The sequence below is a fragment of the Trachypithecus francoisi genome, unplaced genomic scaffold (assembly GCF_009764315.1).
Source record: "Trachypithecus francoisi isolate TF-2019V2 unplaced genomic scaffold, Tfra_2.0 Lachesis_group11, whole genome shotgun sequence".
Lineage (NCBI taxonomy): Eukaryota > Metazoa > Chordata > Mammalia > Primates > Cercopithecidae > Trachypithecus > Trachypithecus francoisi.
Window position 1 is genome coordinate 20197405 of NW_022681456.1, and position 23379 is coordinate 20220783.

Genomic DNA, 23379 nt, shown 5'->3' on the forward strand with positions numbered 1-23379 from the left:
TGTGTTTGAACAATATGAAATCTGGGCACCTTGGAAAAAGAACAGGATAACAGCGATGTTCAGAGAACAAGGGAGATAACCATTAAGTCTGACTGCCTGGGAACCAGGTAGGGCAGAGCCTTATTTCTCTTATTACTGAAAATAGGTAAGAGAAGTATCACTGAAATCTTTCCCCGATAAGGAATATTAATAATTAACAGTCCTGGGAAAAGAATGCATTCCCAGTGTGGGGTCTCTAAAATGGGTGCTCTGGGAGTGTCTGCCTTATGCCATTGCAGATAAGGGATGAACTACGTCCTGGCCTCCTGCAGCGCCCCCAGGCTTGCTAGGATTAGGAAATTCCAGCCTGATGAATTCTAGTCAGACAAGTTCTCTGCTCTTGAACCCTGTTAAGATGTTTATCGATGACAATGCGTGCACAGCGGGACATGAAACTTCATTAGTAATTCTAGTTTCACCCTGACCTTGTGATCTCACCCTGACCTTCTGCTCTATGATCTTTTTGTTGCCCTTGAAGCATGTGATCTCTGTGAGCCACACCTATTTGTACACTCTCTACCCTTTGAAAATTGCTAATAAAAACTTGCTGGTTTTATGGCTCAGGGGGCATCACGGAACCTGCTGACATGTGATGTCTCCCCTGGACACCCAGCTTTAAAATTTCTCCCTTTTGTTCTCTTGCCCTTTATTTCTCAGACCAGCCAACACTTAGGGAAAATAGAAAAGAATCTACTTTGAAGTATCGGGGGCTGGTTTCCCCTGACACAGTATGATGTTCAAGCATCATGTCGTACTCCTCAAACACATGCATTTTTTTATTAACATAAAATTTTAGGCCAAGTGCAGTTTTTCATGCCTCTGTAATTGTAGAATGCTGGGAGGTGGAGGCAGAAGCATTGCTTGAGCCCAGGAGTTCAAGACCAGCCTGGGTACCATAGTGAGAACTGGCCATTGCCCCCCACAGGCTCCTGCCATCAGATTTATTAGCGCTTTAGTAAATTATTAGATCATTTATTAGATAATTATAAGATAAATAGAACTCTATTGATTAGACCACTCATAAATAGTGCCTGTTACCTCATCAGACAATTGTCCCTGAGGAGTCTGTTGCTCATCTTTGCATCCCCAGCACTGAGCCAGAACATGGCCCACAGCAGACCTTTAATAAATATTTTTTGAATAATCATCATAATAAGCTCTAACTTCCTTCAGGATAAGCTATATGTGAGGTACTGGCATAAATCCATCATCCATTAGCTCATTCAGTCCTCTCTATAACACTAAGAGCCACAATTGCACCCAGATTTATTTATGTATTTATTTATTTACTTATTTCTGAGACAGGGTCTTGTTCTGTTGCCCAGGCTGGAGTGCAGTGGCTTGATCATGGCTCACTGCAGCCTTGACCTCATGGGCTTAAGCAATTCTTCCTCCTCAGCCTCCTGAGTAGCTAGAACTATAGGCATGAGCCACCACACCTGGCTAATTTTTTTTATTTTTATAGAGACAGGACCTCACTCTCTTACCCTGGGTGGTCTTGAACTCCTAGGCTCAAGCAATCCTCCTGCCTTGGCCTCCCAAAGCATGCCCTCCCATTTGACAGAGGAGAGCCTGTTTCACCAAGGAGTTAGGTAAGTGACTTGACATCTCGTAAGATTCAGAAGCAGGATTTGAGCCCAGGCAGTCTGACTCCAGAGCCCTGGGTTTGATCTGCCTGAAGGGAAGTTTGGAGAGGGGCAATACTGGCCTGTGGCTGGCTGGGAAAGGGGACCCTGGCACCTCACAGACAGGTGTGAGGGCTGTGCAAGGAGGGGATTTGTGTGAGGAAAAGGGGGAGGGTCTGGGAGAGTTCACACAGGGCCTCAAAGACAGCAGTACATCAAAATTCATCCCCTCATTGAGCTAGGAGACCTAACATGAAGCTGAGTGTGCAGAGTTCACCCATCAACCCTGGACCTCAAACTTGACATTGAACGTTTCCTCATTTTGAACACTTCCGCTGTGTCCTAATTTCTTCCATGAACTTCACTCTCATTTCTGTTGGCTAAACGTTAACTCTCTTAGTTTTGTTTTCTCATCAGGGAGGAGCTGAGGAAATTTATCTCTGGGGGAAAATTATCTCAGAAATTTCCAGCTCAGGTGCTTCAATTTTATATGATAGTTTCCCTTGTCCTTACACACTTGTTCCTCTGTTTCCAAATCTTGTGAATTTGTCCTTGAACCAGCAGCTCCAAACAACAGCACTCCAGGGCTTTCTGTAGCCTGTGCCTGCCAACTTTGCATAAACTATCAGAGCTTAGCTGAGAGAAATACTTGTCAAAAGCTATTTTTTTTTGCAAGAAAAGTGTCTTTGTTATTTCCCATGGCCACAGAAAATTTAGAAAAGTATAAAGATCACCTATAATGCTATAGCCAAATATCACCACTGAAAACGTTTAAATCTCCCATGAACCAACCATTACAAAATGAAATTAAAGAAAGCATGCCAAGTACAATAGTACTGAAACAAATACCTAGGAATACATATGACAAAAACCATGAGAGCCCTCTCCAGGGAAAATGATAAAACATTGTCACTGTCACTAAACACTAAAATTAATGAAAAGAAACTCTAAGTTCATGGGTCAGAATCATCAAATTCTATATGGATCTATCTATCTATCTATATAATATAGATGTTATTCTTCCCAAGCTAATCTGTGTAATTCTAATCAAATGCCTCCCCATATTTTGGGAGGAGCTTAACAAATTGAGTATAAAATTAATGTAGAAATAAAAAGGGCCAAGAGGAACCAAAGACTTGATAAAAAGAGAACAGAGTTCTCCCAAAGATACTAAGAATTATAAGGCTGTAGTAATTAAGACAAGGCTGTATTAACTCAAGGACACAAAAAATAGACCCATGGAAAAGAGCAGAGTCCAGAAACAGAATCCCACATAGAGGGACTCTGGGAATATTTAAGAGGTGGTTTTACAAAGAAGTAGAGAGAGCATGGTCCCTTCAACAAATGCTGCTGGGATAACTGAGCATCCACATTGGAAGAACTGGAACTGAACCCCTTCCTCACATGCCATATGAACATAAATGCCTTTTGTTGTCTGTGCGTTTGGTGTCACATCCATGAAATCACTGGGAAGACCAATGTCATGAAGTTTTCCCCATGTTTTCTTCTAGTAGTTTCAGTTTCAGGTCTCATGTTTAAGTCTTTAATCCATTTTGAGTTGATTTTGTGTGTGGTGTAAGGTAAGGGTCCAGTTTTATTCTTTTGCATGTGGACATTCAGCTTTCCAGACACCATTTGTTGAGGACACTGTCCTTTCCCCATTGTGTATTCTTGGCAGTCTTGTCAAAGATCAGGTGGCCATGTATGCAAAGCACAGGCAGCAAAAGCAAAAATAGGCAACTGGGACTACATCAGACTAAAAAGCTTCTGCATAGCAAAGGAAACAATCAATGGGCTGCAAAGACAATCTATGGAATGAAGGTAATATTTATAAACCATACATCTAATAAGGGTTAATCTCCACAATATGTAAGGAACTCCTACAACTCACTAGCAAAAAAATTCATAACCTGATTTAAAAATGGGCTAAAGATTGGAATAGATCTTTCTCCAAAGAAGACATACGAGTGGATAACAGGTGTATGAAAAGATAGTCAATGTCACTAATTATCAGAGAAATGCAAATCAAAATCACAATGCAGTATCACCTTACCCCTGGTAGGATGGCTATCATTTTTTTAAAAAATGAACAAAAGATAACAAGTGTGAGGATGTAGAGAGATGGGAACTCTTGCACACTGTTGGTGAGCCACTGTGAAAAACAGTATGGATGTTCCTCAAAAAATTAAAAATAGAACTACTGCCGGGCATGGTGACTCACAACTGTAATCCCAGCACTTTGGGAGGCCGAGGTGGGCAGATCATGAGGTCGGGAGATCGGGACCATCCTGGCCAACACAGTGAAACCCCGTCTCTACTAAAAAATACAAAAAATTAGCCGGGCGTGGTGGTGGGTGCCTGTAGTCCCAGCTACTCGGGAGCCTGAGGCGGGAGAATGGTGTGAACCTGGGAGGTGGAGCTTGCAGTGAGCCGAAATCACGTCACTGCACTCCAGCCTGGGCAACAGAGCCAGACTCCGTCTTGAAACAAACAAAAATTTTGAACTACCATATGTTGCAGCAATACCACTTCTGAGTATTTATCGAAAAGAATTGAAATCAGGATATCAAAAAGATAACTTGCATTCCCATGTTTACTGCAGCACTATTCACAATAATCCAGTGGAAACAACCTAAGCAGGAGGCAGAGTCCCCTTGGGAAAAGACCCTGTGACACCATAGCATATATAGTAATGGTTTCCCCCAAAGGACCTATAGCCATTTATTCAGAGGATGTTAACACTGGAAAAGGGGAATCACTCAACATTTCTAAGACTGTTGAGCAGAGGATCAACATTGATAACGATGCATGAAAACCCAAAGCGTCATCAGATTCTGTCCTCATCAGAGTAGGGGTATATAGGAGCCAAGAGTGAAAAATGGAGCCCTGGCCAAGTCAGGCTTGTAATATGCCCACTGTGTCTGTGGACCAACCTGGTGATCATTTCCCTGTCCCCTGAAGGTATATTCAAAAAGGACATGCTTGGTAAAAGACACTACCCCACATTGGCCTGAGTGTTAAGTGAGGGCTATCACAGTGAGGAAGGTCATGGGGATACCTTTGAAAATGTCACCTCCCTGGCCAGGATAGCAAATCAAAACCGCTATTACATCTCAGAGCCAGGGAAGTACAGAAATTAGCACCCTCTTATTAAATCCTAAAGGGCTCTGCAACTGGTATAGGCTTCAGTGCAAGTCACCCCTCTACTTGGGCCACACCAGCCTGACAGGCCCCATGGTGTCCAAAGTGTTGGTCATGGGAAAACATGTCATTCAGAGATTATGGTAATATCTAATTAGAGAATTAGAACACAGACCCCTCCAGGACTCTGGAGCAAGCCCATGTCATTTTCAGCAAAAATGTCTATGCCCTTTGAAAAACAATCCTGGGGCACTCCTGGGTGCTGTTGTAGATGGAAGGCTGATCCTGTGGCCGTGTGGCTCTTCGATCAAACAACTGATTACTGATTCCATTAACCTACTGTTGGTTGTGGCACTGCTATAAAATGAAACACTCTCAAAAGGCAACATAAGTGCATTTTCCACACGGTAAAATACAATGAAGCCATTACACTGGGATATCCACACTTGCCTATCGGCATGTAGTGTGCAATGATTGATTTTATGTGACAACTTGACTGGGCTAAGGGTGCCCAGATAGCTGGTAAAACACCATTTCTGAGTGTATCTGTGAGGGTGTTTCTGAAAGAGATTCACATTTGAATCAGTAGACTGGCATCATCCAATCCAGTCTACAAATAGGACAGAAAGGCCGTGGAAGGGTGAATGTGTGCTCAGGTTGAGCTGGGACATTCATCTTTCCCTGCCCTTGGACATTGGTGCTTCTGGTTCTCATGGCGCCAGAGTAGGAAAACATAGGAATTCAATGAATGAGAACACATTGAGACCATACTGCAGTGATTAAGAACATGAGCTTTAGAAAGAGAAGGATTAGAGGTTCAAGTTCAGACTCTGCCCCTGACCAGCTGGGTGACCCTGGGCAAGCCCTGCAACCTCTTAGAACCTCAAGTTATTCCACTTACTATTATGAGAATAACAACAAAACCCATCTCACAGGGATGCTGGGGGACTAAATGGAAGAATATAATCTGGACAGACCAAAGACTGCTTTCCAGCCACCCATGTGACCAGCAACTCAGGTGATCTGAGCATTCAAGTTCTTTTGTGAGTATTTATGAGAGTTTTATATTTTAGAGTCTTATGAATGATATGCTGATGCTTGGTCCCAAGGACAGTGTGATAATGTGGCAATGTAAGTCAGTATAGTCGAATCTTTCATCCAGTGATTTACCTTGGAGGGCAGAGCTGTCCAATAGAAATACATAATATAATGCAAGCCACATGTGTGATTTCACATTTTCTAGTAGCCACAATTAAAAAGGGAAAAGAAAGAGAAGTTCATTTGATTTAACTCAAATATATTTAAAAATTGTCATTTCAGCACACAATTAAACAAATTATCGGTTGGCAAGAACTTGGCCTTCTTTTCATTTGTACTAAGTCTTAGTAACCAAGTATATATCTTGCACTCACAGCACATGTAGATTTAGACTAGCTATGTTTTAAGCACTTGATACATGTGGCTAGTGGCTACTGTGTCACACAGAGAGGTTCTAGAATTTTTCTCAGAGATATGGAGAAAGGATAAATCACAGATGCTTATTTCAGAATTATTAGTAATAGGAAAACCATCTAATATTAAGATGTTTTGCACAAATGTCAACTCCATAAGGACAGGGATTTTTTTTTTACTTAAAAAATTCTGGAAGCCTTGGCTCTGCAGGGTCATGAGGATAGGGATTTCTGTCTGCTTTTGTGCATTGCTATGTTCCCAGTGCCCAGAGCTATGCTTGGCACATAGTAAGTGCTCAATAAATATTTCTTGTTGAATCAATGTATACACACACACACACACACACACACACACACCCCTAGATAGGCATCTGTACTTCTTGGCAGCTCTGTGCCTTGAAGTTAATAAACACCCAATAAATAGTATTTGCTTTATTTTTATTGTTATTGATAATACATTAGACATAACCCTCCCATCAGGTGCACAGAAGAAATTCAAGGCTGGAATTTCATTCTCTTATCTAAATCTCTCTGTTCTCTCTCAGGGAATATTTTCAGAGAATAGGTGGAATGAGGCGAGGCTGTGGGGAATGTTATCTATGATAGGAGAGAGGGCATAGAAGGCCAGGAGTCAGGAGACCTGGGTTCTGTCCTGGATTATACACCAGCTCACTGAGGACCTTTGTCCTCTCTGGATCAAGCGTCCGACATGGAAATGCAGGGGCTGGTCCAGATAACACTGGAGCCCTTTCCCCTAAGATGCACTGGCATTCAGAGGATGGTGCACGTCCAGTTCTCTTCTGCCTGTCGAGTGGATGCTGCCTGGAGTGTGCTGGGGCTCTGAGAGAAATAAGGGCCCTCATATGTTTGGATGTAACCGCGTTGCTGATACCTCCTGGGATCGTAGGACTCATCGTCTTCACTATCGCTTTCAGTCTGAAAGGGTGAGACACATGATCACATCAGGGAGTCTTCCTACCTTGCAGCTGGATTCAGTGAGCGTTTACGGTGGACACTGTGACGTGCCATCTGGATCCCCCTTTGAGGAAAGACTAACAAACCCCAGCTGCTGGGATGGTGATCAGCAGACAGACTTCAGCCCTCAGCCCATTTAGGGGTTGCCTCAGCTGCAGAGAGCCTTTTGCTCAAGGCCATGCCCTTTCCCAGGTGCCCAAGCACAGTGAGTGGTCCATGTAGAGGTATAGAGGCCTGGCCAGTTCTGTCGCCATAGGGCAGCTCTAAAGGCCATTCCAGCTCCAGGGCTGTCCTTGAAGTTGGCTGAAGCTGGCATTTGCTTTGCATCCCTGTTCACTTCTCCCTATGCTCTTTCCTTCTTTCTTCCTATCCTTTTTTCCCCTCCTTTCCCTGAGTGCTGGTTCCAGTGGCTCTCCCCCAGAACGTCCTGCACACTAAATTCCATCCTGGAGTCTGTTTCCTAGCCATCTGCAACATCATCAATCCCCTGGAATCAGATAGATTCCTGCTTGGGGGTGGAAAGATCCAAGACTGGGTCCTTTGCCCCTATTTAGCCCAAGTCACTCAGCTGCTCAGAGTCTCCCACTGGTCAGATGAGAGGTGAGGATGAGACAAGATTGGCTGTTTAGCACCATGACATGAGCACTAGCTTTAGAGTCCACTGAGTTTGAATCCCATTTCCACCACTAGTGATGTCCTTGAGCAAGTGAGCTCACCTCTCTGAGCCTTTATCTCATCTGTAAGATGGGAACGATAGAGAACATACCTCACGGGACTTTTCAAACGACTAAAAACAGAATGTCCATTCAACTCAGCAATCCCACTACTGAGTATCTACCCAAGGGAAAAGAAATCACATCAAAAGACACCTGCACTCATACGTTTATCGCAGCACTATTCACAATAGCAAAGTCATGGAATCAACTTCAGTGCCCATCAGTGTGGACTGGATAAAGAAAATGTGGTATATCTACACCATGGAATATTATACAACCGTAAGAAAGAATGAAATCATGGGTGCAACTGGAGGCCATTATCCTAAGTGAATTAACCCAGAAACAGAAAACCAAATACGTAACATCTGCTAAAGATGGGAACGATAGATACTAGAGACTCCAAAAGGGAGGAGGGAGGGAGAAGGGCAAGGGTTGAAAAAACTCTTTTTGGGTACTCTGTTCACTAATTGGGTGACAGGATCACACCATTACACAATATAGCTGTGTAACAAATGGCACATGTGCCATCTGAATCTAAAATAACAAAAATTAAAAAAAAGAAAACATGCCTCATGGGATTGTTGTGAATATTTAAAGAGATGGTGTATGTTAAAGGGCTTAGGACAGAACCTGAGCCCGAAGCAGACAGTCGGTAAATGGTGCTACAGATTATTATTATTACTCTTAGGGGAATGAACTCTGGACAAGGGATGTGAAAATTCCAGAAACCCTCGATTGTGACCAAAATGACTGTTAAATATGGAGCACAGCCTGTAACTATGTGAATACAAATGGAATTTGGCAAGAGGTAAGTTCTTTGGAAAGAATGGTCTCCAGCTATATGTCTCAAGCTGTGTGGAGAAGGGCAGGCATGAATGGCAGGAAGGAAGCAGGAGGTCTCACCAGCAGAATCCAGGAGCTCACTGGGGACCCATCCAAATTCTTAAAGCATGGGTAATTCAGCCAGGTCTCAGCCTCTTGTGCCAGCTGCCTCCAACCCTTTGAGTCTCCACCACCCAGGTTTCCTGTAGGGTCCGCCGGGTCCAGAATCACAGGCCTGCAGAGCAACATTTAGAGAGGGACAGGTGAGAAGCTGGGGCTCAGTCCAGGGAGTCCAGGTGCTCCTTGGAGAGCAAAATAGCAGCCTGGGAGGGACTGGGACTCAGAGCATGAGGAAGGACTCCCTGGGGTATGTCCCCAGTGCCCTATTCCCCAGGGGGCCGTGAGCATGAGGAGAAGGAGCCTTGCACTTGCCGCTGACAGATGTGGGTTTGAATCCCACCTCTGCCATCAGTGATGTGCCCTTGGGTAGGTCACTTGAACTCTCTAAGCCTCAGGATTCTTATCTGTAAAATGGAGATAGTTCCACATACGTATCTCAAAGGCTATGGTGTGAGGATAGAAAAAGCCCAGTTATGTGAAATGCTCAGCACAGTGACTACAATATAACATACATGTCAGTAATATTGATAAAAATTTTTACTATTATATTAGCATGTGTTAGTCTTACAGCAAGCTTTCAATACCTGGGAACAATTACTATCATTGTTGTTGCTGCTGTTCTTATTTCAGTTCAAATTCCAGCTATTTCACTCATTTTCTGTTAAGGTTTGGACAATCTCCTTACCTCTCAGAACCTCAGTTTACTCACCTATAAAATGATAGTGCCTGCCTCACAGGGTTTGAGGTAGGTGTTTAAATCAGGTGGCAGTAGTAAAATGCCCAGTACGAATGACAGGCAAGAGGAGATTCTCACTAAGTGGGGAGCCCTCCCACCTCCTCCATTTCCAAGGCACTGTACCTGTGTCCAGGTGCTCATTTACATAGAGGAGCTAAGCCACGTGAGGATAGCATACCTGGGTTTCCTGAGCTGCCTACTCAGGTACTGTCCAATAATGGGGTGTTGAGAGTCATAATACTTTGTCCAGTAGACGCAGAGTTGCTGGTAGTTTATGACTAATTCCAAGACCGTCCGAAATCCCTGGGCTGTGTTGAAATCTGTTTCCTTGCTCCCTTGCTCCCAAGCATAGACTGTCAGGAGCTCCAGGGCATACTGAGGTGGTAGCTTCCCAAGCTTCTTCTTACACTGAGAAGAGGAAAAACAATCAGAAAAAAAATTGGTTTGCTCAACTTTTGTGTAAACTCCATTTCTCAAGGGCCAAATCCAGCCTGCCACCTGTTTTTATAAAGTTTCCTTGGAACAAATCCAAGCTCATTCATTTATGTATAGTTTATGACTGCATTCATGCTACAAAGGCAGGGTTGAGTAGCTGCAACAGAGGCTGTGCAGTCCACAAAGTCTAAAATATTTACTATCTAGCCCTTTGTTACTATCTAGCCTACTATGTTTTTTAAAAAACACTGTGCTGGCCCCTTGTCAAGAGCGCTGGATTCTTATTGATGTGAGTTTGAATCCTGGCTTCACCATTGTCCGATTCTAAGTTGATGACTTAGACTCACAGAGCCTCATTATTTTCATCTGCTAAGTGACTGGTCATAATAGCACCTATCTTATAAAGATACTATGAAAATTAACTGAGAAGAAGGACTTGTAATGTTCCTAAGAAATGCAGAGAAGCAAATGAAATTCTTTCTGGAGGAGTATACATAATCCAAAACCTGAAATTATTTCACACATAATTTTCAAATACAGTGACCAGCACATATGTAACCAGGTACAAAAGGAAACAAAACACTAAGAGTTATGACCAACAGAAAAAAGAGAAATAGTAATAAACTTACAAAACTTTAAATATTGAAAGACTGAATACAGACTTTAAAATAACTAGGAACTCTACAAGGAAAACTACAAAACATTGCTGAAAGAATTCATAGACGACACAAACAAATGGAAACACATCCCATGCTCATGAATGGGTAGAATCAATATCGTGAAAATGACCATACTGCCAAAAACAATCTACAAATTCAATGCAATTCCCATCAAAATACCATCATCATTCTTCACAGAACTAGAAAAAACAATCCTAAAATTCATATGGAACCAAAAAAGAGCCCATATAGCCAAAACAAGGCTAAGTAAAAAGAACAAATCTGGAGGCATTACATTACTAGACTTCAAACTATACCACAAGGCCATAGTCACCAAAACAACATGGTACTGGTATAAAAATAGTCACATAGACCAATGGAACAGAATAGAGAACCCAGAAATAAAGCTAAACACTTACAGCCAACGGATCTTCGACAAACCAAACAAACAAAAACATGAAGTGGGGAAAGGACGCCTTATTCAACAAATGATCCCGGGATAATTGGCAAGTTGCATGTAAAAGAATGAAACTGAATCCTCACCTCTCCCCTTATATAAAAATCAACTCAAAATGAATCAAATAGTTATATCTAAGACCTGAAACCATAAAGATTCTGGAAGATAACATTGGAAAAACCCTTGTACACATTCCTTAGGCAAAGACTTCATGACAAAGAACCCAAAAGCAAATGCAACAAAAACAAAGATAAATAGATGGGACTTAATTAAACTAAAGAGCTTCTGCAAAACAAAAGAAATAATTAGCAGAGTTAACAGACAGCCCACAGAATGGGAGAAAATCTTCACAATCTATACATCCAACTAATATCCAGAATCTACAAAGAACTCAAATGAATCAGTAAGAAAAAAACAAACAACCCCATCAAAAAGTGGGCTAAGGACATGAACAGAGAATTCTCAAACGAAGATATACAAATACCAACAAGCATATGGAAAAATGCTCAACATCCCTAATTATCAGGGAAATGCAAATCAAAACCACAATGTGATACCACCTTGCTCCTGCAAGAGTGGTCATAATAAAAAATCAGAAAATAATAGATGTTGGTCTGGATGTGGGGAAAAGGGAACACTTTTACACCATTGGTGGGAATGTAAACTCATACAATCACTATGGAAAACAGTGTGGAGATTCCTTATAGAACTAAAAGTAGATCTACCATTTGATCCAGCAAACCCACTAGTAGGTATCCACTCAGAGGAAAAGACGTCATTATACAGAAAAGATACTTGCACACACATGTTTACAACACCCCAATTTGCAATTGCAAAAATATGGAACCAACCCAAATGCCCATCAATCAATGAGTGGATAAAGAAAATGTTAAACACACACATACACATGCACACACCATGGAATACTACTCAACCATAAAAAGGAACACAATAATGGCGTTCACAGCAACTCAGATGGAATTGGATACTATTATTTTAAGTAAGTAACTCAGGAATGGAAAACCAAACATTGTATGTTCTCACATATGTGGCCATATGTGGGAGCTAAGCTATGAGGAAGCAAAGGCATAAGAATGACACATGGGACTTGGGAGACTGGGGGGAAAGGGTGGGGGGTGGCAAGGGTTAAAAGATTACACACTGGGTACAATGTACACTGTTTGGGTGATGGGTGCACCAAAATCTGGGAAATCACCACTAAAGAACTTATTCATGTAACAAAACACCGCCTGTTCCCCCAAAAACCTATTGAAATAGAAAAATTAAAAAAAAAATAGTCCTCTCTCTGTGATCAGTGGTTTGAGTGAGGACAGGAAAGGAGAGGTATCAGGTATCAGAGCCATATATGTATACACATGAATCTGTGTGTGCTCATGTCACAGAAAAGAAGTGCAAATAAAACATAAGATTAACAAATAATAAAAATAAAAAATAAAATAAGTAGGAATATCATATTCACAGGATAAAATAAGAACTTTCAATAGTTGGCAGGGAATTAAAAGCCCTAAGAAGTAACATGGCAGATACAAAAACATGAAATAGAAATTTCAGGATAAAAATGGCAACTGTAATTAATAGTGCAACAGCAAATTAGATATAGCTAAAGAGAAAATTAGTTAATTGGAAGGTAGATTAGAAGAAACTATTCAGAATAAAGCATGGAAAAATAAACAAAAAGATGAAAAATACAGAAGAGAGTATAGAGATATGAAAGATAGAGTAGGGTCTAACATACATTTAATTGGAATTCCAGAAGGTGAGGAGAGAATGAGGGAGAATCAATATTTTAGAAGAATGGCTGAGAAGTTTCAAAACTGATTAAAGATATCTATCCACAGATTCAGGACTCTTAAAGGAATCCCTATCAGGACAAATAATAGGAACCCATCATTAAGACACAGCAGATTGAAGCTAAACAAAATCAAAGACAAAGAGAAAACTTTTACATGCAGCCAGAGGAATAAGATAGGTTACCTACAAAAGAGCTACAGTAAAGACTGGCAACTGACTTTTTAATGATGACAGTGGAAGATGGAATAATATATTTAGTGTACTGAAATGACCACCCAACAAAAGCACCCTTCAACAATGAAGGCAAAAGCATGACATTTTCAGACAAAAACTGAGAGAGTTTACTACCAATAGACCATCATCAAAAGAAATCCCAAAGGATATATGGTCAGTTAGGAAAATTACCCCAGATGGAATGTTAGAGATGTAAGAAAGAATGAATAGTGAAGAAAGTGGTAAATCTGTGAGTAGATTAACTAAACATTTGGCTGTAAAATAGTAATAATACTTCGAGGCACTTGAAAATATAAAGAGACTTGAAATATACAAGAAATGTAGCATACAAGTTGGAGGTGGTGATGATGGTGGTTAGTGGAGTTAAAATATTGTAATCTTGTCCTGTTTTAAAGGAGAAAAGCATCAAGAAAGAAAGAAAAAGACAATTCTTGGCTGTGCAGGACTCTCGTAATCACTGTACAGCAATTAGTATTCCTGCCTTCTTTCCACTAAATGTAAGTAGCACCCATGTCCTCCCATCACCATGGTTACCAAAAACACCCTCATTAATTTTCAATATGTCCCTGGGGCCAGTGCTGCTTTTGTCAAGAACTGCTTTTGTAAGTTCTACAATGCTCAGGCTCCATGATTAAAATTCATGGAACAGCAAACACTTAGAAGTCTAGCAACTAAATGATTGTCTCTTTTTACCTAGAGGTGTTACTTTTAAATTGGAAAATGTATCCCTGATTATTTTCATTCATTCATTCATTCATTCATTCATTCAAGAAATATATATTGAATGCCTATTATTATCAGGCAAACTCTTAAGTCAGTAGACCGAAATTTGAGTTTTTGTTTGTTTGAGACAAGATCTTGCTCTGTCATACAGACTGGAGTGCAGTAGCACAGTCTTGACTTACTGCAACCTCCTCCTCCCAGGCTCAAGCGATCCTCCCACCTCAGCCTCCCCAGTAGCTGGGACTACAGGTGCTCACCATCACACCTAGCTAAATTTTTAGTTTATTTTGTAGAGATGAGGTTTTGCCATGTTGCTCAGGCTAGTCTTGAACTCCTGGGCTCAAGCAATCCACCTGCCTTGGCCTCCCAAAGTTCTGGGATTACTGGTGTGAGCTACCATGCCCAGCCAAATTCAAATTTTACTTCCGCTACTTATTGGTTGAATGAGTCATGTGACCCAAGGAGTTTCTCTTGTTGACCCAAGTTTCTCTTGGTGTAAAATGGGTTTCATAATAATACCTAACCTTATCTAACTTACAGAATCACTGCTAAAGTTGACTAAGATGCAGGGCATTTAAAAGTAAACAGAAAAGCATATCACATCTGCAAAACATAGATAAGCTAAGCACATAATACATGTTAGTTTTTATTATGTGTACTCTTGTGGTGGCTAAAAGATGCCACATTAATCAGGACCAACTATATGCCATGTTACTATAGCTGTGGCATGCTACTCATTGCAGATGAGAAAGCAGAAATAACAGAAAGGTTAAGTTGCTTACTTAAGGCCAGCTAGCCAGTAAGTGGGAGGAAAGAGCATCTGAACATATATTTGTTTGAAACTCTTGTTTTAACTTATCCACCTTCTGAAGAGTGTGGTTGACTCTCTCTCTCTTTGCCTCTCTCTCTCTCTCTCTCTCTCTCTCTCTCTCTCTGTGTGTGTGTGTGTGTGTGTGTAGCACTGATTCATTTATTCGACAATTATTTATACCTATTATGCACCAGGCTGTTTTAAGTTCTGGGGATATTGCAGTGAACAGAACACCAAAATCCCTTCCTTCCTCTCTTCCTTCCCTTTCATTCTCCCTTCTGTTGCAGCCTCCTCCCTCTACCCTCTCCACCTCTTTTTCCTTTCTCTCCTCTTTCCCTCCCTCTGTTTCCCTCCACCACTCTCCCTCCTCTTTCCTTCATTCCCTTCTTTCTCTGCTCCCCCAACCCCCACTCTGCTCCCAGTAGAGACAGGATCTGCCAGGCCTGGTAGGAGGGCCATACATTTTGGTACCAGTGCTTGACTAGGCGGATGAGGCTCTTGAGCTTGGTGGGGCGCTGCTTCAGGAAGTCTCTCTGTAGTTCTGTGAAGCAGGTGGAGAACTCGCCCTCTTTCTGCAGGGAGACGCACTCCTTGATGAGCTCGACATAGATTTGGGGGCGAGGTTTATAGCCGCCAGTCAACTGACCTGTTCAGGCAAAATCCACAATTTAGGTGTCAGCTCTTCTCAGAAGTTCCTTTAGTCACTCTGAGGGGACAATCCCCCTTGCCATTGGATTTGATTGGAAAGTGCAACAAACCCAGGATTGGGAAGCCTGAGGTCTATTCCCGATCCTCCCTCCTGCCCTCTCCACTGCCATCACTCCATCCACGCCACCACATCACTCGCTGGAACTATGGCAGCAACCTCTTTACAGGTTCCCCCACAGCCTGTTCTCAACCTGGCACCTAGAGAGAACTTTTAAAATCTGATCATGCTGCTTCCTGCATCCTACAACATCTGGAATTTTAAAACCCAAAGTCCTCATGGTGGCCAATGATGTCTAGTGTGATCTGGTCTCTGGAACCTCTCCCACCTCACCTCCTCTCTTGCTTCCTTTGCCCACTTTCTACTTCTCTGACTTTTTCTCTCTTCTTCAAATGTGCCACGGTCACTGCTGCTGCAGGGCCTCTGTACTTGCCGTTCCTCTTCCCAGAACCTCCAGATCTTCCCAAGGCTCACTCCTTCTCATCACTCAGGCTCAGGGAACCTCCCTCAGGATCCTGTCTAGAAAAGCCCCCTAACCCCCATGGCTGTCTATTGTTTCACCCTACTTCGTTTTTTTTTTTTTTCCCCGAGATGGCGTCTCACTCTGTTGCCCAGGCTGGAGTGCAATGGCATGATCTTGGCTCATTGCAGCCTCCATCTCTTGGGTTCAAGCAATTCTCCTGCCTCAGCCTCCCAAGTAGCTACGATTACAGGCGTGCACCACCATGCCCAGCTAATTTTTGTATTTTTAGTAGAAATGAGATTTCACCATGTTGGCCAGGCTGGTCTTGAACTCCTGACCTAAAGTGATCCCCCCACTTTGGCCTCCCAAAGTGCTGAGATTACAGGTGTGAGCCACTGTGACCAGTCTTCTCCCTCTTGTCTTTTACAACCGTTGTACTCTAGCCTCCAACACAGGAGATGACACAAATGAGAGAATCCAAAACTTTCTCATACCCTGGTGTCTTTGGAGTGTCAACCTTTTTTTTTATGGCTGCCCTAGGACTAAAGGAAACTGTGACAGTACCTTTAATTAAGTACTAATTACTTGATAATTAATCACTAATTATTGTTTAATGACCAACTATTAATTAGTAGCCACTAATTAGTAAGTTCAAACAATTTAATAGTAGCTGTTTGTTTGGCTTGTGGCAGACGTCATTGCATTTCCCTCAACAAATTAAAATCTGAACGATTCCGTATCCCTCTCTGAGTTCACTGTGGTGTTCTGAGGCACCTTCGTATATAGCTGGGAAATTCATAGTTTTGATTGACTGACTGATTGAGACAGGGTCTTGCTCTTGCTCTGTGCCCAGGATGGAGTGCAGTGGCACATTGATGGCTCACTGACACCTTGAACCCTTGGCTGTCCTCATGTGATCGTTCAGTCTCAGCGTCCTGAATAGCTGCGACCACAAGCATGTACCACCACACTTGGCTAATGTTTTAAAATTTTTAGTAGAGATGAGGTTTCACTTTGTTGCCCAGGGTGGTCTTGAGCTCCTGGGGTCAGGCGACCCTCCCACCTCAACCTCCCAAAGTGTTGGAATTATAAGCATGAGCCACCACACTTGGCTGGAAGTTCCTATTTTTGAACACCTATTACTCATCAGAGCTGAATGTAGATGATCATTTATCGCTTAAAATAATGATATGATATAGGCAGTATGGTTTTACCAATTCTCCTGATGTGGCGAGGGAGCCTCTGAGAGGTTGCACTTCCTGTCCAAATGTTCCTGCAGGTTACAAATATCTATCTCCCAACGTGCTGCATACAAGTTTGATGAGATATCATGTTGCGACAAAGATGAAAGTAACATGAACTTTAAGCCACATCTTTGCTGCCTGATTTTAGAAAGATAAAATTCACACAGTTTACCATAAACAGAACCAGTAAGCCTTGCAGATGTTCTGTAAGAAATGTCTTTGTCCTCACATTATGCCAATTTGCTGTTTAGTGTCTCTCCTGTGATAGATCATGACCATATTCATTCTTGCCCTGGAAGAGATCCTAAGGTCTCCTCCCACCCTGCTTTAGAGGGATGCCCTGTTGGGGCAAAAAGCTCTCAAGCTGTGGGAGATTTCTGCTCAGAAATGGGAAGAGGGAGAAAAAGAAGCTGGGAGCTCTCACCCAGGGCATCAAAGGCAGGCAGCACATCGAACTCCACCCCCTCCCCCAGCTGGGGCGAACTCAGCACGAAGCTGAGCGCGCGGGGATTCTCCCAGCGTAGAGCCTGGACCTCAAACTTCACGGAAAACGCCCTCTCTCTTTGACAGGCTTCCAGCTGTTTCCTAATTTCCTGGATGAACTCTCCCCGGCGATTTAACTGATCCTGAAAAGTCGTGAGAGGACTGAGGAAGACAACCAGGTCCGCGTCAGATCGGCCTCTGAGGGAGGTGCCTTTGCCAGAGGAGCCACCCTGAAAAAGAAGACAAGAATAATACCTGACATTAGTGAGGCAAACCTCCCGAAATAAAATGACAGGAGCAATCACTAACATCATGGAGCATTAGCCACTGTTCTGAAGGCATCACATGTCTTAAACTCCTATGATGCTCGTAATGATGCTATGATTTGGGTGCCATTATCATGAGTCCCCATTTTACAGATGGGAATATGGATGCTCAATGAGATAATATATCAGCCCCATCACGCAGCTAGTAGGTGGCAGATGCAATTCAAACCTGGGGGCCTTCTTCCAGGATCTGTGTTCTTTTCCCATTGTCCTTTACTATGCCCAAGACTAGCTTATGCTGGATGGTTTACACTTACTATTTTACTTAATCTGCACGGCCCTCTGAGGTATTGAGGGGAAGAAGGGGAAAAATCAATTAGGTAAACGGTCAAGGCTGGGCCCTGGAGGAGCGGCCTGCCTGAAACTGGCGCAGGGAGTGGGGCTTACCTGAAACAAATCCACAGTTATACCTACAAGAGAAGTGGCGCTTTGTGCTTGCCTAGAGACATACCCACAGCTGCATAAGGTAAGGGGAGTTGCACAGCTTTATTGATAACAAGTTTCTCAAACAGTTACAGGGAGGAGAGCAGTTTCTTGTAAAAGTTTTTTGCATTCATCTGCAATCTGGCAATCCACTCAGACTTCCCTCTCCACAGCACAGAGAGCTTTCTTCTTTTGCTTACTGAACTTTTGCTCCAAGCTCACCTTTGTGTCCATGTTCCTTAATTTTCTTGGATGCAGGACAAAGAACCTTGGGTACTAATTCAGACAATGAGAAGCTGCTACATTAAGGTGCATTGGCAAGACTGCAACAGTATGGGGGATTATGGCTGAGGAAACTGGGACACAGAGTAGTTAAGTGACTCGCTCAAGGTCTTGCAGCCAGCAGGTGCTATTTGTTTTCAAAACATATGATTCTTCACTGCAGAAATGGTGAGCCCCTAGCCTGGCCACTAATTAGCCAGTTGTTTACCAGAGCTGGGCTTCAGTTTCCCTTTTTCTGAAATGGGCATGGCCTAGGACAGTGGTTCATAAACTTTAGCGGGAAGGTCGGGGGAGGGTCACTTGTTAATAATAGGGATGTAGCATTTCACCCCAGAATCTATTTTATCATACTGTGTGGATAAATAAGAAACCACCAGCCCAGAAGATCTCAGCTGTCTGTACTCACATTTGCACCCTGGGTTCTAGGTTTCTCTTTCTCTCTCTCTCTCTCTCTCTCTCTCTCTCTCTCTCTCATTCTCAATCTCAGCTCTTGTGCGTTCAGCCACCCCTCCCCTGGCCAGGCAGGCCTGGACTCACCTTTACCACCTTGGACACACGTACAGGGTAGGAGCTACCTCGGAAGCACCTTTCCTTCAGGAACCCACGGATGATGTCAATGGCCTGGTTGATTTGCGTGCGAAAACGCGTATCTGGCAAGAGATAGTCTTCAATGAACTTGTCCAGAGATTTGGCTGGGGTACTTCTGAGATCCATCGTCGACAGGAGAGACAGTGGCAACATAACTGGCTCCCAGACCTGTTCACTTTTATCTCTTCTGCTGACTGAGCCTGGGCTGCTGTTGGTTTCGTTTCCTCGGAAGGGAGGCGCTGTCTTTTCATTTTCCTTTTGCAAATCAGACACTCCCCTGATCCCAGTGCTGAATTTCATCTGCTTGCTTTCTGCTTCCTGAAACTTACCCTTTGTCCTTAAACCAGCAACTAGCAGCCCAGCCTTTCTCTGAACTCTATTCTGGAAATGCATTTTAACCCTCGGCCAACATAAATCATATTTAACAGATTTTGTGTTTCCTTCTTTATCTTTTTTTTGTTGTTGATGAAATCATTTCACAGTTGTCTGTGGTATTTTCCAGCAATACATGCCCATTGCAAAAAGAAAAAAGTCAGAGAAATCAGGAAGTGGAAAGATCATCTATGATTCTAAAACTACAAAATTGCCTCTATAAACATTTTGATATAGAGCTTTTGAGATTTTTTTTAATGTTAACACACACACAAACACAGGTCTCTTTTCTTTTTCTTAAGAATGGTATTATACTATGCTTTTTTCCCTTTCAATTAGTAGATTTTTACTTTATTATCTTTTGGAGACAGGATCTTGCTTTGTTACCCAGGCTGGAGTGCAGGGGCATGATCATGACTCACTGCAACCTCAACCTCCTGGATTCAAGTGATCCTCCTGCCTCAGCCTCCTGAATACCTGGGACTACAAGCATGCGTTACTGCACCCAGCTCATTTTTTATTTTTTGTAGAGATAAGGTCTTGGTATGTTGCCCAGGTTGGATTTTGTTTCTCACAGCAGTTTTAGGCTTACAGAAAAATCGAGCTGAATGTGCAGAGAGTTCCGTAAGAGCTCTCTCCTTCTGCCAATAAGTTCCTCTATTACTAACAGTGTGTGATACATTTGTTACAATTGATGAATTGATATTAATACATCATAATTAACAAAAGTCCATTTACATTAAGGTTTACATTAAGGTTCACTCTTGTGTCCTGCAGTTCTGTGGGTTTTGCCAAACATAACAGGTCATGTATCCACCATTATAGCATCATGCAGGATAGTTCTGAGATAGGAGGTGGGACTCAGCTTCAGAGGTGGGGCTTGACTCAGGGCTGGATTGAAGACTGGCTGGCATGAGCACCAGCACCATGAACAGTTTCCTCATTCCCTGGCAATGACCCAGAAATTACCACCCTTCTTCTAGAAATTTCTGAATAAACTGCCTTTACTTTGAATGTATTTAAAAGTGGGTATGAATGTGACTGTAGAACTGCCCTGAGCTGCTGCTCTCCAAGCACTGCCTATGGGGTGGCCCTGCTCTGTAGGGACAGTCACGGAGCTGTAACCCTGCTGCCTCAATAAACCTTTTTCTTCCTCCTCTAGCTCACCCTTGAATTCTTTCCTGGACAAAGCCAAGAACCTTCCCGTACGATGTCCCAATTTTGGGGCTCCCCTGCCCTGCAACAGTTTAAAAACCCCCCTGTGCCTCACCTGTTCATCCCTCTCTGAATTAGATCTCTCTTCTCCTAATACACGCATTCAACGCTATAAATTTCCCTCTAAATACTACTTTTTCTACATCCCACACTTTTTGATAGGCTGCTTTTTCATTTTAATTTAATTCAAAATATGTTTGTTTATTTTGTTGAGACGGGGTTTCACGCTGTTGCCCAGGCTGGGGTGCAGTGGCACCATCTTAGCTCACCGCAGCCTTGACCTCCTGGGTTCAGGCGATCCTCCCACCTCAGCCTCCCAAGTAGCTGGGACTACAGGTGCATGGCACCATGCCTGGCTAATTTTTGTATTTTTTGTAGAGACGGGGTTTCAGCATGTGGCCCAATCTGGTTTCGAACTCCTGGGCTCAAGCGATCTGTCTGCCTCAGCCTCCCAAAGTGCTGGGATTATAGGCGTAAGCCACTGAGCCTGGCCCAAAATATTTAAAAACCTCTCTTGAGACTTCTTCCTTGCCCCAGGTGTTATTTAGAGGTGTGTTCTTTAATCTCCATATATTGTGGAATTTTCCAGCTATCTTTCTTTCATGGGCTTCTTTTTTAATTCCATTGTAGTAAAGAGCATGCTTTGTATGACATATCTCTGTTGAAATTTGTTACAGTGTGTTTTCTAACCCAGAACATGATCTATCTTGGTGAATGTTCTGTGTGAGTTTGAGAAGAATGTGTTTCCTGTTTTTGTTGGATTAAATATTTTGTAAATGCCGACTATCTTTCTTACAACCCCTTAACCTCTTAACCAGATTATTCATGAATTGACACACTCCACTCCTACTGTATAAGATGTTGACTTTGGCCTAAGACTAAATGTCACCTTGGGGGTGGGGTGCTGTCTTTGCAATACTCACTTCATTTACCAGTTGAAGATTCTTGCTGCACTCTATGCAAAAGTTAGGCCAAGTATGATAAAGGAAACCAGTCACACCATGATTCACCTTTAGTAAAAATGGGAAACTGGAGAAACATTATGTTTCAAAAACTATAGTGCACCTGTTGTTACATTCTAGTCTTGCCTAATGTTTTTCAATTTTTATTATTTTCTATAGTTTGGACTGAATTCTAATTTTTCTTGGCTACAAGTCTCCAAAATAACGTTTTAAATTTTTTCCTTCTTTTTTCCCCATTTTCCCTAATTTGGACTCACTGAAAACTAAGTTGTGCTTTTATAAAGCCCTGCAAACTGGAGCTAGACAACTTAAACCTCAGAAAAAAATAACAACATATTTACAGACAGAAGCTACTTTCGTACCTATTTGCTGATGTGTGAACTTCGGAGTACTCTGGCCTATATCTTGATTTTCCAGGATTGTTCTTTTGTGTGTTGTTGCTGTTTTCCCTTCCTCCTCCTATTTTCTCTTCATAGGACATGAGACTTGACAACCTTCTAAAAATGAGCTTTCCTAATAACTCCGGACCTACCCCTGTAGCAATAAACCATCTTAGCCAAGTTTCATCCTCAGATGAAACCTGATACTAGGGACTCATTTTCTTCTAAAATGCTTTCTCTGAAATATTTTTAAAAACAAAAGGGAGGAAACGTGAGAGGAAAATATCTTGGGGCCCCAAAATCACTCAGCTAAAGGGAAAAATCAAGCTGGGAACTGCTCAGGGCAAACCTGCCTCCTGTTCTATTCAAAGTCACCCCTCTGCTCACTGACATAAATGCATTTTGGATTGCCCCCTTCAGAGAGGCTAATCAGAAACTCAAAAGAAACTCAAAAGAATGCAACCATTTGTGTCTTATATACCTTGGAATCCCACTCCCCGCTTTGAGTTGCGCTGCCTTTCCAGATCAAACCAGTGTTCATCTTACATATGTTGATTGATGTCTTATGTCTCCCTAAAATGTACAAAACCAAACTGTGCTCTGACCACCTTGGGCACGTGTCATCAGGGCCTCCTGAGGCTCTGTTACGGGTGTGCGTCCTCAACTTTGGCAAAATAAACTTTCTAAATTAACTGGAAAAAAAAAAAAGATTCTAGCCAGGAGCAGTGACTCAGGCCTATAATCCCAGCACTTTAGGAGGTGGAGGCAGGAGGCTCACTTGAGCTCAGGAGTTTGAGACCAGCTTAGGCAACTTAACTAGATGCTGTGTCTAAGTAAATAAATAAATAAGACTTTGTTTGCTCCCATAGTGAGACCCTGTCTCTAAATAAATAAATAAAATTTTGTTTGCTCCATAATGTCCTCATGGCAATTGCAGTTGTCAAATATTTTTGATTAAAAAAAATATATATATATATATATATATACACACACACACACACACACACAGATGAGTGGAAGAGAGAGCTGTCCTTAGGAAACCAACATCGAATTTTTTGGAAAGATGCAATAAAGGCAAGCATTGCATAGAATTAGCTAAGAGTACATGATCCCATAGAAGACTGAGAAAATAAGTTGGAACAAATCCACTTATGTCCAGGATTATGCCCTCATGCCTTT

General features: G+C 42.3%; 1 protein-coding gene across 2 annotated transcripts; it reads right to left on the reverse strand.

The window, feature by feature from the left end:
* Positions 1–6677: 6677 nt before the first annotated feature.
* Positions 6678–19686, reverse strand: OAS1 (2'-5'-oligoadenylate synthetase 1). Of its 2 annotated transcripts, none has more exons than XM_033220519.1 (6): positions 19221–19686; positions 17594–17882; positions 15218–15402; positions 9804–10033; positions 8851–9004; positions 6678–7096 (listed from the first exon to the last, which is right to left on the reverse strand). In XM_033220519.1, exons 1-6 carry the CDS (start codon positions 19662–19664, stop codon positions 7028–7030), a joined length of 1371 nt encoding a protein of 456 aa, XP_033076410.1. In that variant the 5' UTR covers positions 19665–19686; the 3' UTR covers positions 6678–7027. The 2 variants fall into 2 exon arrangements, with proteins under 2 accessions (XP_033076410.1, XP_033076408.1); XM_033220517.1 differs by having other exon boundaries at positions 6678–7192; positions 19221–19685.
* Positions 19687–23379: the final 3693 nt, after the last annotated feature.